The sequence below is a fragment of the Grammomys surdaster genome, unplaced genomic scaffold (genome assembly GCF_004785775.1).
Source record: "Grammomys surdaster isolate TR1022 unplaced genomic scaffold, NIH_TR_1.0 148, whole genome shotgun sequence".
In the NCBI taxonomy this organism is placed as follows: Eukaryota; Metazoa; Chordata; class Mammalia; order Rodentia; family Muridae; genus Grammomys; species Grammomys surdaster.
Genome location: NW_021604606.1, coordinates 948,816 through 968,667, shown reverse-complemented (window position 1 = coordinate 968,667; position 19,852 = coordinate 948,816). Strand labels below are relative to the sequence as shown.

At 37.1% G+C, this 19,852-nt stretch overlaps 1 protein-coding gene and 1 pseudogene across 4 annotated transcripts in view; one reads left to right on the top strand and one right to left on the bottom strand.

Moving 5' to 3' along the window:
• The window catches only part of Dmd (dystrophin), a 1,212,244-nt gene that overhangs the window by 523,581 nt on the left and 668,811 nt on the right, over positions 1 to 19,852 (bottom strand). For all 4 annotated transcript variants that reach the window (XM_028765040.1, XM_028765041.1, XM_028765042.1 and 1 more), the window contains one exon: positions 6,473 to 6,662. In XM_028765040.1, the coding sequence (XP_028620873.1) occupies positions 6,473 to 6,662 (190 nt within the window). The remainder of the gene's footprint in view (positions 1 to 6,472; positions 6,663 to 19,852) is intronic.
• On the top strand, positions 14,758 to 16,367 carry LOC114619183 (annotated as a pseudogene).

Here is a 19,852-nt window from a genome sequence, read left to right as displayed (position 1 = left end):
TGTTATCACTATACCTAAAGCACCGGATAGATGTTTAGTAAAGACTTTCCAATTTAATGAAAGGTTAAATGGTAGGACTATAACTTGCATGTGAATATTATAGTAATAATTTTTTACACATGTAAGAGAATACCAGAAAAAAGACATACATAGAGAATCACCCTCATGCTCACAGGAAACAATCAAAATAGGCAGATTAAAAAATAGAGACAAATAAAACCAACTGGGAATCATAAGTGTATTGAAGGTTTCCTTAGAATTAGAGGATCCACAGACAATTTTTATTGTACAATATCTCATGAAATGTGAGGTTTCCATTTATTTAAGGTGATGATTACAGTACATTGAAGGAACATACGGGTCAAGATTTTGTATAAGAAATAATGAAGACTTTAAATTTTCAATTTCAATAATGTATCAGAAATCAAACCTATGTTAATTTATAGATATGTTCAGATATATAATTCAAAGTTTACCAAACTGATATTCAATAATGTATCAGAAATCAAAGATATTTTAATTTATTGGTATATTCAAATGTATAATTCAAAGTTTACCAAACTGATTTCTCTGGCAGCATTTTATACAATATATGAGAACTTTTTATGATATTGGTAAATGAATTTTGAAAATGATACAGGTAAATGAAATGAGATAACTAATGTTGATACACACATCATACCAGGGGGGTAGGGAGGGAGGGAAGAGGAAAGGAAGAAGAAGAGAAGGGGAAGGAAGAGAGAGAGTGCAATTCCTTACTTAGTTATTAGAGTACTTCCCAACCACATGTCCATAGCCAGGGTGCTTCTTCACAGGATGACAATAACATTCTACAATAACATTGCAAGTTTACTCAAAGAACGTGATGGGTATTTCTGGTTGTTAACTTCATTGCATATAGGATGAACTACAATAAAGAAACAGAGGACACACCTGTGATCCAGATCTTGAGGCTGGAAGACATGTTTCTGATCTGGATCTTGATATGGAGATCTTGAGGCATAGTGGCCATGAAAATCTTAGTCCCAGGCAAAATAGTACATGTTTTATAATTTCAGGAGACTCAGGCAAGCAGATCTGAGTTCAAGGTCAACCAGGGACAAAGCAAGTTCCAGATAAAGGCATGGTGGTGATGGTACACACATTTAATCTGGGACACAGCTTCTGCTGGAGGCCTATGTAATGATATTGGAAGAAGAAAGATTCACTTTTCCACTGCTTGTACTTACTTGCCAGGATATTTGTTGGAACTTACTCCTATAGAAGAAGATCATATACAACTAGCTTTGTGGGATTGAGCAACTACTAGATCCTTGGACTTTCAGTTCACAGCTGCCCATTGTTGGGTAAGTTGGACTACGGACTGTGAGTCATTACAATAAATTACCTTAAAAGACATTCTATTAGTTCTGTGACTCTAGAGAATTCTGACTAAGACAGACACCTTCTTTTTATCTGACCAAAGTCTACCCTATCTTTAAGTGAAACTGTTACGTTTCCAACATTCAATGCCACAGAATATTAATCATCTTCTGTTAATGCTCTAAATTTGTGATGTTGTGGTCTTGCCTTTAATCTGTAAAGTTTCAGCATCATATCTATAGCCACAGTGCACACTTTGGACACTACAGCTTGGTTATCTTAGTTGTAACTTCTATTTGGAACTTCCGAGTGAAACCTCAGATATCATATCTTGTTGTACTGTGACTGGGAACATTATATTTTCAAAGCGAAAATTTCAATGTAATGTCTGACAACTATAACTTTGCCTAATTTGGGGTATACCTATCAATGATGGTTCCTACATAGTTTTACTTAGAAAGGAAATGGTGTTACCCTTAAGGCAGATGACATAGCTTCCATTGTAGAAGGACAATTCTTTTATTTCTAATCTCCAATCATCTCTTTCAGCTACATGAAATAAATTTCAACTGGTACATTACTAAAATTCGCATGTGCAGTATTCCAAGAGATGGTGTATGCTTTCCTAGGAAAAGCCATAAGAAGCAGCTTCAAAGAAAAGATGTGCCACATTTACCTACTGTTTCCAAACTTCTTTTATGACTACTCTGCATTTATGTGAGTGTGTGTGTGTGTGTGTGTTTGTGTGTGTGTGTGTGTGTGTTTGTGTTTGGTAGTTTGAATATGCTTGGTCCAAGGAATGGCACTATTTGGAGGTTTGGCCTTGCTGGAGGATGGGTGTCAGTGCGGGGGTGGGCATTAAAGCTCTGCTGAGTGAGGAAGAGGAAGAGGAAGAGGAAGAGGAAGAGTTAATCTTCTCTTAGTGGCCAACAGATGAGGATGTAGAACTTTCAGCTCCTCATTCACCATGCCTGCCTGGATCCTGCCATGCTCCAGTCTTGATGATAATATATGGAACCTCTGAACCTATATAAACCAACAGCAAATTAAATGTTATCCTTATAAGAGTTGCCTTGCTCATGGTGACTGTCTGCAGCAATAAAACACTAACTAAGACAAAGAATCACATAAGGTTTACAAAACGTGTGGAATATTTGCAAAGTTATAAAGTCATTCAATTATTTAACCATTTTTAAAAATTATTTATTTATTTATTTATTTATTTATCTATTTACAAGACAAACCATTATTAATTTTATCAACTCTCTTAGGTCCAAAAGAAAATGTTTGGACAGAAAAAGAATGTGATTCAATTATTAATTCAGTTCTTTACTTTTGAAATAAATTTACAATTAAGCATTCTTAAATGTTCACTGCTTAGGATCTATATGATATTATATAAAAGTTTGATGGCTTAAATAGTCCAGCTAGATATTTTGGTCATCCTGATAAGCCCTTAGAAATAGTGATCATGGGACTCTGTTTATTGCCTTGCTTGTTCTTTGACTATTTGTGTTTATTGTCTTGCTTGTTCCTTAACTATTTGCATCCATTGTATTGCTAGTTCCTCAACCTAGAACTAACCTTAATACTTGATTGTAATTAAAATGGTATAAAAGCAAAAAAAGAAGAGGAGGGATGGGATATGGGGTTAATGGGGGGAGGGAACTGGGGAAAGGGGATAACATTTGAATGTAAATAATTAAATTATCCAATAAAAAAGAAATAAAAAGAAAGATGTCTTGACCATAATGTGTGGACAAGCAAAACATTATTCTTAATTTTAGTTAGGAAAGCAAATAACACTTTTTACTAATACACTAGGAAATTTTAATATGTTTCAGGGTTAAATTTATTCACTAATTTTATTAAGGAATCTGATTATTTAAAATGTATGCAGGGCTCATAGATCCCATAAATTATGATTCCTGATGAGAAAGAGAATTAAATAGATACTGAAGTAGTTAATAACCAAAGGCAATATTCAGTATAGCAAGGAATAATAAAAGCCTTAGTCTCAATATATGGAACAATTCATAATTTGAGAAAATAATTGTAAAATATTTATCATTTTTCTCCATGCCGTAGCTTTGGTAGAAAAGAAATCTGGCTCATGTTTTTGAGCAGACAGAGGACTCAAGATCTGTTAGGAGAGCTAAGTATTTGGATCCATTCCGTTTTTATTTTGACAATTAATACAGTTCAGTATAGGCCTAGCAACATACACTTGCAATTCTAATGCTCAAGAATTTTGAGGCTGAGAATTACTAATTGAAAAGAACCAGAGTACAGGGTGAAAGCACTAGCCTGCAAACTTTACCACCTGAGATCAGAGTCTCAAAACTCATGTTGAAAACTTGATGTAAAATCCAAGATGCCCAGTGAGGCATGAGGGCCATACCCATCCCAATGTCTTTTTCCTGGAGAAGGGATACTTTTGACATCAACCCCTATGCAGTCAGGCTTGTCCCTCAGGGGGACCGGAGCCATTACAAGGTCCTCTTCAATAACTGGAGGTCAGGCCTCTATCCCCGCCTTCGCAAGATTAGACTCGCCACAGCCCTTCTATACTTAGAGAAGGGAGGAGATGTCAGGGGCAGCCCTGATTACACACTGAAGACCTAAAATCAGCCATAGGCCTAAAATCAGCAATAGGCCTGTCATACATGTATACTAACACCAAGTCTTGGGTCTCTGTGAAAAAACATTGAAATAGATGGCTATAAGCTATTGTAAACAGGCAGCTTTTGTGGTATTTTAGCAGCCCCAGTAGTCATAGACCTTGTAAATAGGTAGCCTTGGCAGACAATACCAACTTACATAAGGACAAGCGAGTCATAGGCAGAGTCATAGTGACCTGTCCCCTGAACCTTCACCCAGCCGATATCCTGTTCTGAAAGATATTTGTATTCCCCCTGAACACCCACACTCCAGTGTCATCCCCTTCCCCACATCCTGCCTTTCTGTGTTTATATCCCCTGTGTGAATGGATTATGATTTGAGAAAAAATAAATAATTTGAAAAAAGGAAAACAAAACAAAACAAAATCCAAGATTCCTCCAGGAAATAGGATGTAGAAACAGAATAATCTCCAGAAGCTCCCAGCTAGGGCCAGCAGCAGCAAAGATCCTAGCACAAGAAAGATGGATAGGCATGGACCAGCATCCAAGGTCCTCCTCTGATCCCCACACATGTGTTGTATTTGGTCCCCTACAAATAATGAACTGGCTAACAAGTAAAGGACCTGTTTATGAACAACAGCCATTAACAACAACAATAAACCCACTCATCACTTTACACTAAGACTTGTAAGAAGTCCTCCCTTATTTTAAAATTAACGTTTTCTGACTCCAACATTTTGAATGTTTTATGTGGCCAGCATTAGAGGTTAAAGATACCTAAAGGTTCATCATTGGAGTTTATGTGAGAAAAATGATTGAGCAAGTAAGAAATAAGAAACATGCACAGATTTGAGAAGCACATACTGTATGTATGTACATACATTCATTGATACATACATACACACATACATACATACATACATACATGCATACATTTTAAGTAATACAAGAATGCTAACAGTTCTTTTCAGAGAAAATTCCAATTGTTTTTAAAGAAAGATGAAAAATCATAACACAAATTTTCTTTTTTCCCTACTCATACTTAAAGAGATATAGCCAATTTTTAATTTAATTATTCAGAGTTTTTTAATTTCTAAATATTATAATTTACACATGAATAGTCTTTATGTAAATACAAATATAGGAGACCATGAATATCTTTGACTTCCACCTGACTTACACTACTTTTAGAGGAAATATATTAAGTATCTGGCAATAAGGTATTCAGGCAATTTGATCAGACATTATTTTCAGCATAATTTGTTTAAAAAGCTTTGCAACCAAATCGGTACGATTTATCAATCATAGTTACAGGAAAAAATGTGAACCCATGTACCAATTAAAATTCTACTCTGGCTTTGTAACCATTTATAAGGTGAAATAAATTTTTATTTATGGAATGGCATAAGTCAAATGAGCTATAGCACTACAATCACTGTTTCATTATTCATCAAAGACTCAGCCAAAATAATATCTGGATTCGCATGACTTTCATATGGGAGATCTCTGCAGAGATAAAGTCAGAAATTATTTCACTCAAAATACCTCCACAGGAGCAAACAAAACTAGAATCATTGTAGATAGGCAAGTAGGGCCAGAAAGATTAAAGAAGAAAAATAAGTTCAAGATGTAATAAAATCATTGTTGTTACCACTGTCTGCACCAAAGCAACAAATTAACCAATTGTTACGTCAAAATAGTCCAGGAAATTCTTCAAATTATTATGTCAAACTATATTCTAGATACTAGTGATGTTAACTTATATACACATATAAAACAAATAAAAAAACTGGCATAAAAGAATGGATATATGGTAATGTTGCATAATAATTCAGAATAAACCTTTGAAACCTCCCAAACTACGGAACATGATTCCATTTAAACAATATTACTCTAGGCCTCTGTTTTTGCTCTTCATGCACACAGAATTAATAATTTTTGTTTCTAGAAAAAACAATTGTCTGAAAATTGCACATCCACTAACTATAACAAATTTAGCAATCTCATTCTTATTTTCACAGATCATGTTAGGAAGAAAACTACAAAATGTCAGATTAACATTTCAGAATGTATTTGAATGTAACGAAGGGAAACTGATTTAGTTAGCAATGCTAAATAAAACAGACAGTTCCTACAGATGCTTTCCCTGTAAGACATTAAATAAACAGTGAAAATGGCAACCATTTTAATTTAATAAACCAAATGCTGAACTTCTCTGAGTTAAGTTTCTGCTTGACAAAACCTCTGCTATTTTGGCAAGTATTTTTCTGGTCAAATAGAAGTGGTTTTTGGAGCTCATGGTATTTAATGAAATCACAGATGAGTCTTTTTACTGCCTCTTCCTGTTTTCTTCTTGCCCAAACGATGAACTATATCAAGCTGAATAAAACAACTTTATCTTTGTCCTCAGTTTATCAGTATCAAGTACAAATGCTTAGACTATTTCAGTGGGATTCACTTGATACGCAAAGCAGAAACACTCAACTTACTTGCCATGGTTTCATCAGCTCTCTGACTCCCCTGGAGTCTTCTAGGAGCTTCTCCTTACGGGAAGCATCCTGCAGGACATTGGCAGTTGTTTCTGCTTCTGTAATCCAGGAAAGAAACTTTTCCAGGTCCAGAGGGAACTGCTGCAGTAATCTATGAGTTTCTTCCAAAGCAGCCTCTCGCTCACTCACTCTGCAAAGGGACAAACAGGCAGATGGAATTCACAAGTATCAGGATGATATATACAATGAACTCAATAAAATGAGCAAACATGATGTGCTGCTGAAGGTCTCTATTTATCCAACGACCAGAATACTAAGCTTTTTGTTTAATATTCATTTCTATTTAATCTAAAGGCCTCTTCTTGGAGGAAGGCATTCAAGTGGATCTATTAAAATTAAACAACATTGTGCTGAGGATGTGGCTCAATGGTAGAGTGTTTTCCTACTAAACTCACAGCCCTAGGTTCAATGTCTGGGTACTCCCACAAGAAAATGAATAATAATTAAAGATTTGTATAAAAATTGATACACATATGAGAGGAAGAGGGAGAGAAACATTTTGGGCCTTACAAATTTTGCTCATAATGATTCCAAATTATCTTTCTTTCAACTTTAAGTTTGTGTTGAAGTTAATCTTCATAGGCAAAACCTTAAGTTCCCTTGCTGTGTCTATCTTTCATATAACACTGAGGCAAGAAACAAGATAGAAATAAGTAAAAAGTCAGGAAAATACAAATGGAGACATGGGAGGTGAATACTGGAGAGATGGATTGAAGGTGAAGAGAGAAAAAACAGACTAAAACAAAGAAAGATGCAAAGATAACATATCACAGAAACAATCGTGTGAACTATCACCTTGCTAAATACTATCTGGTCAAAAGTTCTTCCTTAAGTTTATTCTGCATTACCTAGAGCATTTTCCAAACGAAAAAAAAATATGTCCAATTGAAAATGTAGAAACTTACAAATCAGTTCAGTTTCCAGTATCTTTTGCCTGTTGTGTGACATGGCTTGTTACTAACTTCTCTGATTTCTCATTTCTTCTTCTTCAGTAGCTACTGTATGATGAACATCAACTTTACATATTATGACCTCTAATCATTCTTAATAAAAAGGTTAGTTCCTTCTGCCTATACCTCATTTTTGATTTCCCATTTTTAAAATGGAAGAAATAAAAGTTCCTTATGAGAATTTTAAAAACAATATTTTCTAATTGTATGTATATATACACATTATATGCCACCCATATATATATGTATATATATATGTATATATGTGTGTATATATATATACAGATATAGATATAGATATATATCATATAATGTGGATATTCACACAAATGCCCCGAGCAAAGATCTGCATAATAATAGCTCAGAAAGGAAATTGCCTTAAGCAGTAACAGTTCCATCTAAAATGATTCAGGTAAATTTTGTCTGCAATGAGGAAATTAGTACTCTATTTAAATACCTTATTTGCCTTCGATGACTACACAAACACTTTCTGGGATTAAACATAAGCTAAAAATGGATTTCAAAAAATTGAACACTCAAATATGATACACAGTGCTTGTTAAGATGTGATTGTCAATAATTATGCAAAACTGCAATTTATTTTAGCAGCAACTTTATCATGGGATGTGCAAAGCAGGCAATAAACAACTCCTGCCGAGCTGGCAGCAGCAAAACCCCCAGAAGAGCTGTTTATTCATCATGGGTAAGGTTTTTGCTGAGCACACAGTCTTTCACCATGTAGTCTCAGCATTCATTCTGGATAAAAATCTTCTGTCTACATTAAGTGGTAGAGGAGAGAGTATGTTTATGAGTCTACAACTATTAGAAAAACATGACCATTGCACTAAGCTATTTATCAACTACTAAATAAATGTTAATACTGTACAGGTAAAAGGTACCATGGGGTTCTGGTTAGGAAAAGTAGTTAAATCTGGGACAGCTGTAGGGCTAACCTGGAGTGCTGATTTTCCTAGTTTGTAGTTAAAATGTCAATCCAAATAGAAACACTTAAATTGCTGTCTGTTTATTGGAATTTCAAAATTTCACGCCGTTGTTACAGCTCTGAGAATATGAATATGAAAGTTGGGTATGTACTATACAGGGAAACTCCTGAGTAGATTCTGACAATCAATGGTACTAACTGGCAAAATAGACAGTTTTATGCAGTTTATATTAAGACTTGTCCTATCTCCAGTCTAAAACGCAAGATAGAAATAAGCTGTCCCATTCTAGAAGATAAATGCTGGGTTAAACATTGACTTATTTTTGAATATAGTCCAATTTCAGATGCAATAAAAGGACATTATGAAAGTCTCTCGTGGCAGAATGAAGCTTAGGAGATTAGACAGTGCATTGTATTCTCTTTGCCGTCTTCACGCTGGGGGCATTCAATCCATCTGAGCTCCTCTGCCCTTAAATGAGAAACACCACTCACCTTCTGCCTCCACAGAAAGTAACCAGTAAAATACTTTCAAAGCAGGTTGTAGGAAGTTAGAGGAAAGGGTTCTAGCCAGATGATGTGTTTTTTACCCAAATCCTACCAACAGATTTCTGCTTTGTAAATTAGGCCCTTGGGAAAGCAGAGGAACATTTTTCAGGATAGTAAGGCACCATTTTCTTCAAGGATACCCTTGTGGTCTGAAATATTGACAACATCAGGCTGAATATTTTCTTATTCAGAAAATTCTTTAAAAGGAATTCAATGGAAGCAATGGCAGAAAATCTCTTCAAAAGAGCTATTTTCCAAACTTTTTCGATCACAGATGCAACTGTTGTTTCCTGCTTGCGTAGGGGTTTTAATGACTACAAAATCACTCCTGGTTTAAGGCAAATATATTGAACTCCTGTGTTTAAACTGTGTCAAGTCTACCCAAGAAATACGTGAAAGGTATTTAATTTCCATATCTGCGCATTCAAAATAGCTCTAAATGTATCCCCTAATTTTTCATTTTCTGTAACCATATGGCTACGGATGGCTTATGTGATAAAATAAAATTATAAAATATGAGAATAATAAAGGAATAAAAGATTGGCTAAGGAGAAAAGACTGCAAACACGAATTATTTTAAAGCTGGCATATTTAGGATATGCAATCCTATAGATCCTCAAGATAATTTCACTGTATTTTAAAATGAGTAGCTATAAGAAATTGTGAAAAGGCTTTTAAAATTGCAATCTTCTTTATTAAGTACTTTATACATAACAAAGCCTAGTTCACATTTCAAGCTAAGAATTTGGTGATTTCTAAAGGTTTACTTTCTAGTTTTAATGTCCTCTCTTAGTACATATACAGGGATAGTATGGAACAGTCATTTTGAAATATGGTTCATGGACCAGTAGTCCCAGCAGCAGCATCTGAGAACTTATAAGAAATGCAAATTCTCAGGCCTCAGGATAGACCCACTGCAAGAGGAACTCCGTGGTTGGAGTCCAACCAGCTGTGTTTTAGCAAGCCTTCCAGGCATTTTGAACACATGCTAAACTTCAAAATCATTTCTGCTAGGGACAAAAGTTTGAGAACTACTGTGAAAGTAGATGCTAGGGTGTACTGCTCAGCTCCCTGCTTGAGACTAGTAGATTTCTTATCCAGGTTTCTTGGAGTGTTGCTGGCTGAAGTTTCTCAGTGTCAGCATTATTTGAGAATTGGACACAGTTAAAAGAGCCTCCTGCTCCAAAGTTGTTCTCTTTATCCCTGAAGCAGGCACAACCCATAATACTGGCACACATCTGATATATGGTAAGTCTGGCTCTAGTGCATCAACTCAGAATGATCTTGAGGGTGACCCTGGTTTCTCATTTGGAGTCAGATGGGACCAATTGTTAGCAATCATACTCTTGCAGTCTGGCTTCTACTTCTGCCTTATGCCACTTACTTTCCTTGGTTTCCACAATAAGCGGTGATCCTGAGAACACTTTTTAATTTAAAAAAACAAAAACAAAAACTGGACATTAATTGCTTTCTTAAAATCTGCTTTCTGGGAAACTGAATGGCCCAAAGTGTCATGTTAAGGAATTTATGTGGAGAGCTTTATACTTTCTCATGCAGATTGTGATTTCAAAAAGAGATAATAGGGTTCTCAAATATCAGCTAGTAAAGACTGTTTGAAGGAGCAAATTTTTGGAGCTATGAAACAGTGCAAACTTAGATCAGCCCAAGAAGGTGCTCACCCAGTTACAAAGCACGGAAAGCATGACCTACCACTGCTATTAAAAATATATCTGGTTATTAATGAGGCACATATTCACACACACACACACACACACACACACACACACACACACGCACACACATCCACTGCTCTGTCTGAATAAATCTCTGAGCCTTCACCTTTTCTATGAATCTGAAATCACAATTTTGATGTGGGATAATCTTAGTACAAAAAAAAAAAAAAACTAAAGAAAGGAAGGGACATTTGTTATTTTCCAAGGTAAGGGTGAAGAATTTAATATGTGTTGGAAATATAGATGGAAAAACTTTCTCAATGAATTTTATTTCTAGATTAAAAGTATGTGTAATTAACAAAATAAAGGAAAAGGGCTAGGGGATGCCAAGATCCTATCATGTATATGGAAGGGGCTTATGCAGTCACACCCCTTCCTGAGGAGCTACTGGCAGTTAACAAAACTGTAGGAGGCAATGTTTTTTTCAATGGTGTGGCCACTGAGATGTTGTCCATATTCTAGTAAATAAACCCCTCCCTGTGTTCCGACAAGCAACTGTAATTAAATAGGGTGGGCCAAAGGAAGACAGAAACGTTGGGAAGAAGAAGAATTTCATAGACAGGGATAAAAGATGGTTATGGAGGTGAGAATAATCAGCACAAATTGTGTGTATATGCACATCTATGGTAATTTAAAGTTCACTATTTATCTTTGGTGAGGTTGAATGAGACAAGTTTTCACTCTATAATCCTGAGTGCCCTTGAGTTAATAGCTTTGTTCAAACTCATGGTTATCTTCCTATCACAGCCTATAGAGTGCAAGGAGAGCAACCACACATATATTAAACTGAAGTTGGAAATTTCTGTGCATATCAAATTTCCTAATTAATACATTATATGTCAATGTTAAAGCTCAATTTTTAATCAATTTGCAAACATTTTCTTCTTTCTTTCTCTCTTTCTTCTTTCCTTCCTTTCCTTTTTTTCTTTCCTTCTTTCTTTTGTTCTCTATTTTTTTAAAAAAAATCTGGCCTGGAATTCTTTATGAAAAATTGTTGGCCTTGAACTCACAGAGATCTACTTGCCTTCTCTTCCTGAAGAATTCTGTTTCTTAATGTCCACTTCTCTTTTCCTTCTTTCTCTTCTTGTTGATGTAGGTCCAGCTGGTTTTACACTCACTGTCCTTGAAATCTAATCTTCCTGCCTTTTCACCCAAATCTTATGATTTCAAATGGGAACTTCCATGACTGCTTTTGAGTCTCTTTATCTTTACTAAAATTAGTTGACAGTTTGTTTCTTCCCAGTTACTCAGATCAATACATAGATAATCTTTTCATCTGAACCTCATTTTTAAGTTCATATGTGATTAATAACTCATTGATAAATTCACACATGAATCTATTACATGACTATTATGTGTCAGGATATATATATGATGTAAGTGATGATACAGTATTCATTATGCTCTATTTGGATGTTACTACTTAACATAATCAATTCTGGTAAAGGAGGCAGATAGGTAAGAATGTAATTATATTTACAATGTGCTGAGAGCTATAAATATCCTATGGGATATCTACAGGGCTATATATATTCTAAACTATAGCTCAAATGTACCATGTTGAGTATATTCATGAAATTCTAACCCACATTCCTTAACAAGTGATAAATGTATTATAAAGTACTTGCCTTTTCCTATCCAAAAAAAAAAAAAAATGGGAAAACTACTTAGCTTAGTTTATTTGCTCAATTGAACTAATTTTCATAGAATTAGGAACCCATTGGATAAACACAAAGATAATGTCTCAATTCTGAATATCTATTCCCAAATGCAAGGCCACTCACATTTGTAAAGCTTAAATCACACATTGAACTCCATACATTAATAGTGGGAGACTTCAAAACCCTACTACCACCAAAGGACATATCATCTAAATAGAAACTAAACAGAGAAATAATGAAACTAGCAAATATTATGTATCAAATGAACCTAACAAATATCTACAAAACATTTCATCCAAACACAAAAGAATATACCTTCCTTTCAGCATTTCTCAGCATTTCACAGCACCTTCTTCAAAAACTGACCATATACTCAGTCACAAAGCAAGCCTCAACAAATACAAGAAAATCAAAATAACTCTTTGTATTTTATCCAAACATCATGGATTAAAGCTGGACTTCAACAACAACAAAAACACTGGAAAGCTTACAAATTCATGGAAACCGAACAACTCTCTACTTAATGACCACTGGGTTCTGGAAGAAATAAAGAAATAAATTAAATACTTTCTAAAATTCAATGAACATGAAGGCACAATGTACCCATATTATGTGACACAGTTAGGGTAGTATTAACAAAAATAGTTCATAACACTAACTGCCTTCATAAAGCAATTGGAGAAGTCTCAAACTGGCAATTTAAAAGTGCACTTAAAATCTCTTGAACAAGAAAAGAAGTAAATATTTTCAAGATAACTAAATGGGAGAAGATGATCAAATTCAGAGCTGAAATCAATAAATTAGAAACAAAGAGAACAATACAAAGAATCAATGAAAGCAAGAGCTGGTTCTTTGATAAAATCAACAATATAGACAAACCCTTAGCCAATCTAAGTAAAAGGCAAACATGCATTTTACACATTAACAAAATCAGAAACAAAAAGGCAGACATAACAACAGACATTGAGGAAATCCAAAGAATCATTAGGTTTTACTTCAGAATCCTGTACTCTAAGAAATTGAATCAAAACTAAATGGAGGATTTTCTTGGTAGATTTCACTTATGAAATTTAATCAATATTAGTTAAAAAATCTAAATAGACCTACAACCTCTAAGGAAATAGAAGAACTAATTAAAAGTCTTTCAACCAAAAGAAAGAAAGAAAAAAAAAAAAACAAAGCCCAGGGACAGATCATTTTAGTGCAGAATTCTACCAGACTTTCAAAAAGGAGGTAATACCAATATACCTCAAAGTATTCCACAAAACAGAAACAGAAGGAACATTGCCCAACTCATTCTGTAATGCCACAATTACCCTGACACCAAAACCACACAAAGTCTCAGCAAAGAAAAATAATTTCAGACCAATTTTTCTTATGAACATTGATATAAATATATTCAACAAAATACTAACAAATAGGATCCAGGAAGACCTTAAAATTTCTTCTGCCATTATCAAGTAGACTTCATTTCAGGGATGCAGGGGTGGTTCAACATATAAAAATCCATTATTGTAATTGAACATATAAACATACTAAAGATATAACCCACATGAACATCTCATTAGATGCTGGAGAAGCCTTTGACACAATTCTATGTCACTTAATGATAAATGTTTAGAGAGATCAGGGATACAAGCACATACCTAAATACAACAAATGTAATACACAGCAAATCAATATAGCCAACATAAAATTACTTGGAGAGAAAATTAAAGCAATTCTACTAAAACTAGGGAAAAGACAAGTCTGTTCCCTCTATATTTACTCAATATAGCATTTGACGTTCTAGTTAGAACAGTAAGATAACTAAAGATCAAGGAGATAAAATTTGAAAAGAAACAAGTCAAAGTATGTGTATTCACAGATGATATGATAAATGACTCCAAAGTTTCTACAAGAGCACTCTTATGGCTGATAAACACCTTCAACAAAGTGGCTGGATCCAAAATTAACAATCGGTAGCCTTCCTTTATCAAATGATAAATGGACTGAGAACGACATTGGAAAAACAACACCTTTTATAATAGTCACAAATAGTATAAAATGTCTTGGGTAACTCTAACAAAGCAAGTGAAAGAGTTCCATGAAAAGAACTTCAAGTCTTTTAAGAAAGAAATTGATCACCAGGTAGGAGACTGCACCAGAGGGAAAGGAGGGAGGGCAACGTGGGACCAAGGAAGCCAATGCCACCAAATCTTGGAGTAAACTTGGAGCAAACTCCAAATCTCAGGAGTGGTAAAAGACTCAGTATCTCCATTTATGATGTCTATCTGCTCCTGGGGTCTCGGGCTGCTGTTCTGTCCAAATTCTGGACAGACACACCCGCCTACCTAAAGTGTCCTGGCGAGTAAGGAGCTTACACCACGGAGTAGCATTTCGATCTGCCACAATGCTGCTGCAACTACACAGGTCTGTAGCTTCGAGGTTTCCACAGGCCATCAGAGTCAAGTCAACCCCCTTGAGGCTCTATGTTCAAGAATGCTCCACAAATGAGTCACTTAAGCCCCAGCATCCCAGCCTCATCTTTTCTGATGATAGCTCAAGTACTCAGGGATGGAAAGTCATGGGGAACCTGCTAGGCCTTGGTGCGGTGCTAGCCTATCATGAGCATCGGTGTAGGGCTTCTCAGGAGTCACCACGGATGTACTCTAAAGAGGATGTGCATTCTCACAACAGCCCTAAAACTAGAGTCTGAGTAACTCTAGGCTCTGAGGTCTTCGATGTCACAAAATTTGTAGACCTACATCCAGGAGGACCATCAAAACTGATGCTAGCAGCTGGAGGTCCCCTAGAACCCTTCTGGGCCCTCTACGATGTGCACAACCAGCCCCATGTACGTGAGTTACTGGCTGAGTATGAGATTGGGGAATTGAACCCTGAAGATAGCATGTCCCCCTCCTTGGAGGCCTCTGACCCCTATGCTGACGATCCCACTTGTCATTCAGCCCTGAGGATTAGTAGCCAGTGCCCCTTTACTGCAGAGCCTCCTCCTGAACTGCTAACAGAAAGCTCCATCACACCAAACCGTATTTTCTTCACCCAGAACCATCTGCCCGTACCTAACCTGGACCCAGACACTTATCGCTTGCATGTGGTAGGAGCTCCTGGAGGTCAGTCGCTGTCTCTGTCCTTGGATGATTTGCATAAGTTTCCCAAACATGAGGTCACTGTCACTCTGCAGTGTGCTTATAACTGGCGTTCTGAAATGAGTAAGGTCAAGGAAGTGAAAGGTCTGGAGTGGAGAACAGGGGCCATCAGCACGGTAAGCTGGGCTGGGGCAAGGCTCTGTGATGTGTTAGCCCAAGCTGGTCACCGACTCTGTGAAACTGAGGCTCATGTCTGTTTTGAAGGACTGGATTCAGACCCCACTGGAACTGCCTATGGGGCATCTATCCTTCTGGCTCGGGCCATGGATCCTGAAGCCGAAGTTCTCCTGGCTTACGAAATGAATGGTCAGCCTCTGCCTCATGACCATGGCTTCCCCGTATGGGTGGTGGTTCCTGGTGTGGTAGGTGCCTGCCATGTCATGTGTGGAGTCAGAGGAAAGTTATAGTCACTGGCAGAGGCAGGATTACAAAGGCTTTTCTCCCTCTGTGGACTGGGACATGGTAGACTTTGATCTAGCTCCATCAATTCAGGAACTACCTGTCCAGTCAGCTATCACACAACCTCAAGATGGGGCCATTGTAGAGTCAGGAGAGGTGACTACCAAGGGCTATGTGGGGAGCAGTGGCAGCCGGGCTGTGATCCGAGTGGATATGTCTAACCTGGCAGGAAGCTGAACTACAGGGAGAGGAACAGTGTCCCAGAAAGGTCTGGGCTTGGCGAATATGGCAGTTGAAAGCTCACGCGCCGACTGAGCAAAAGGAATTGAACATCACTTGCAAAGCTGTAGATGACAGTTACAATGTGCAGTCAGACACCGTAGCTCCAATCTGGAACCTTCCTGGCGTACTCAGCAATGCCTGGCACCGTGTCCATGTTCATGTGGTCCCATAAAAGCATGGGACAGCACCATTTGTACCCAAAGAACCACCTAGACCTCTTTACCAACCCAGCCTTAATCCTCAATGCCATAGATAAACACTTCCTTCCTCTGCTTGGTTCATAACCTTGTACTTACTGTGTCTTCTTAAACTGTACCTAGGCACACACACATCTCTTCTGGCCCCTGACCCTGTGCTTGGAGAGAGGCTGGGGTGAGAGAGCAGCTCTGAAGACATGCTTTCTTACTGTACCATTATCTCTACTTCAGATGCCTCCCATTCAGGCCTTATTTTGCATTGCTTAGATTCTTCAGATATGTGTGTGGTGTGTAAAATGTGTAAAAACTGTACATCACTTTTTCTTCATCATCTTCTTGTTTCATTTTTCCTTCAAGATAGGTTTTTTCTGTGTAGCCCTGGCTATCCTGTCCTGGATCTCACTCTGTATACCAGGCTGGCCTCAAACTCAGAGATTTGCCTGCCTCTGCCTCCAGAATGCTGGAATTAAAGGCATGTGCTACCACTGCCCATCTACATAACTATTTTCAATTGCCTCTGGGATGCAAAAGGATTTCCCTCTTAGAGTGCTACTTTTAAAACTGTTCCAATAAAGTATCTAATTATGACTGGAAACAAAAGAAAGAAATTTATTGAGATATCAGAAAAATGGAAAGATTTCTCATGCTCACAGATCAGTAGGATTATCATAGTAAAATTTGTCATTTTAATAAAAGCAATCTATAGGTTCAATGCAATTTCCATTAAAATTCAAAAACAATTTTTATAAACCTTGAAAAAGTAATTCTCAGCTTCATAAGGAAAAATAAATGAAACAGAATAGCCAAGACTAACCTGTAGAATAAAAGAACTTCTGGATGTATCGCCACCCCTGATCTCAAGCTGTACTATAGGGCAATAGTAATAAAAACTTCATTGTATTGGTACAGAAACAGATATATTGATAAATGGAATCAAACCGAAGACTCAGAAATAAACCCATATACATATGGGCTCTTGCTTTTTGATAAAGTAGCCAAAACTATACTATGGGAAAAAGAAAGCATCTTCAACTAATGGTGCTGGTCTAACTGGATGTCTTCATGTCAAAGAATGCAAACAGATCCATATTCATCACTCTGCACAAAACTCAAGTCCAAGTGGATCAAGAATCTCAAGATAAAACCAGATATACTAAATTTCATAGAAGAGAAAGTGGCAAGTAGCCTTGAGAGTACTGGTACAAGAGACAATTTCCTGAACAGAGCACCAATGGCTCAGGCTCTAAAATCAACAATTGATAAATAGAACCTCTTGAAATAGAAAAGCTTCTGTAATGCAAGGGAAACTGTCAATAGAACAAAATGGCAGCCTGCTGATTGGAAAGGATCTTCACCAATCCTTCATCTCACAGATGGTCAATATCCAAAATTATAAAGAACTTAAGAAATTAAACATCAACAACCCAAATAACACAATTTGAAAAATAGGACACAGAGCTAAACAGAGAATTCTTAACAGAGGAATCCTGAATGGCTGAGAAGCACTTAAAGAAATGTTCAAAGTCCTTAGACATCAGGGAAATTCAAATCAAAACAACTTTGAGATTTCATCTTATACTAGTCAAAATGGCTAAGATCAAAACCTCAAGGGACACCTCATGGTGGTCAGGAACTGGAGCAAGAGGAAAACTCCCCTGATGCTGGTGGGAGTGCAAACTTATATAGCCAGTTTGGAAATCAATCTGGTGGTTTCTCATAAAATTGGGAACAGTTCTACCTCAAGACTCAGATATCCCATTCCTTAGCATATGCCTAAAAGGTGTTCCACCATTCCACAAGGACACATGATAAACTATATTCATAGCAGCTTTGTTCCCAATAGCCAGAAACTGGCAACAACCTAGATGTTGCTCAACCAAAAAAGTGATAAATAAAATGTGGTACATTTATACAAGGGATTACTACTCAGCTGTTAAAACAAGGACATCATGAAATTTACAGTCAAATGAATGGAAATAGGAAATACCATCTTGAGTGAGGTAACCCAGACCTACAAAGACATCCATGGTATGTACTCACTTATAAGTGGGTAATAGCTATGAAGTACAGGATAAAACCCTGCTAAAATCCACAGACCCAATGAAGCTAAAACAAGAAGAGTCCAATGAAGGATGCTTGAATCTCATTCTGAAAGGGAAATGAAATAGATGTTGAAAGTGGATGAAAAGATGGTACTGGGTAGGAGAGGGGATAGGAAGGGGAATAGGTTGAAGATCAGGTGTGTGGAGAGTGGGAATGGGGGTAGTGGTAAGAGTGCTGAGAGAGAAGGGACAAACTGGAGACAAGAAACTATGGAGGCTCCTGGGAGGATATGGAGGTGACCTTAGGTAAGACTCCTAGGAGTGGGCGATATGGTGATTGAGAACCATCCTATGGAGAAAGCCTACCTCTGACGCTATTAATGGTATTCTACAATGCTTACAGAGAGGAGCCAAGCATAACTATCCTCTGTAAGGCTTTATTTAGCAGCTGATGGAAACATATACAGAGAACCACAGCAAAATATTAGGGGGAGCTCAGTGAGACTTGTGTGAGAGTTAAGGGAAAGCTAGAGGGGTCAAGGACACCACAAGAAGACCTACAGAGTCAACTAACCTGGCCTCTCAGAGAGTGAATCACCAATCAAGGAGTATGCATGGTCTGGACCTAGGTCTCCTACACATATGTAGCAGATGTGCAGCTTGGGCTTCATGTGGGTGCTCTAACAATTGGAAAGGGAGCCATCTCTGACTCACACTTTTATATGTTTCAGATCCCTTTCCCCTAACTGGGTTGCCTCATCTGCCTCAATGGGATAGGATGCATTTAATCCTGATGCAACTTGATGTGCCAGGGCAGGTCTGTATGGGGGTGGGGAGCCAGGAATGGGAGGGTGGGATAAGGAGGAAAGGAGAAATGGACCCTGTGAGCAGGAAGTAAAGTTAATTAATTAATTAATTAAAAGTCTAACTATGAAGAGAGTTATAGTTTTTGGAGTAGAAGAACCAGCAAGGCTGTTCCACTAATTCCTGACCCTCACACTGCAGGCATAGATGTAACTCATTTGTTACTTTACAATAAGCAGTATAGTTCAAACACATTGTAAAAGATACCTACAAAGATACTACATTACCCTTATCAAGCAGAAACCATCAACACAAAACAACAAAAAATTATTTCCAAAGCATATTTGCTGGTTTGCTGTTCACCATCTTATGTGTTAATGAGGTTTTTTATTCACTCTCTCAGGAGGACTGGTACTAAATTATTCAAAGTCTCCAGAGTTAATTAGAAGCAAGACCCAAATGTTCCCAAAGTATTGCTGATTGGTTCTCAGAAAGTCATCCCAATATTCCATCACCCCAGACAACACAGACAACATTGCATCATGTCCAGGAGCAACATACTTGCTGGAGAACTACATCAATCCTCCAAAGATAAACCACAGCTGTGAGCATAC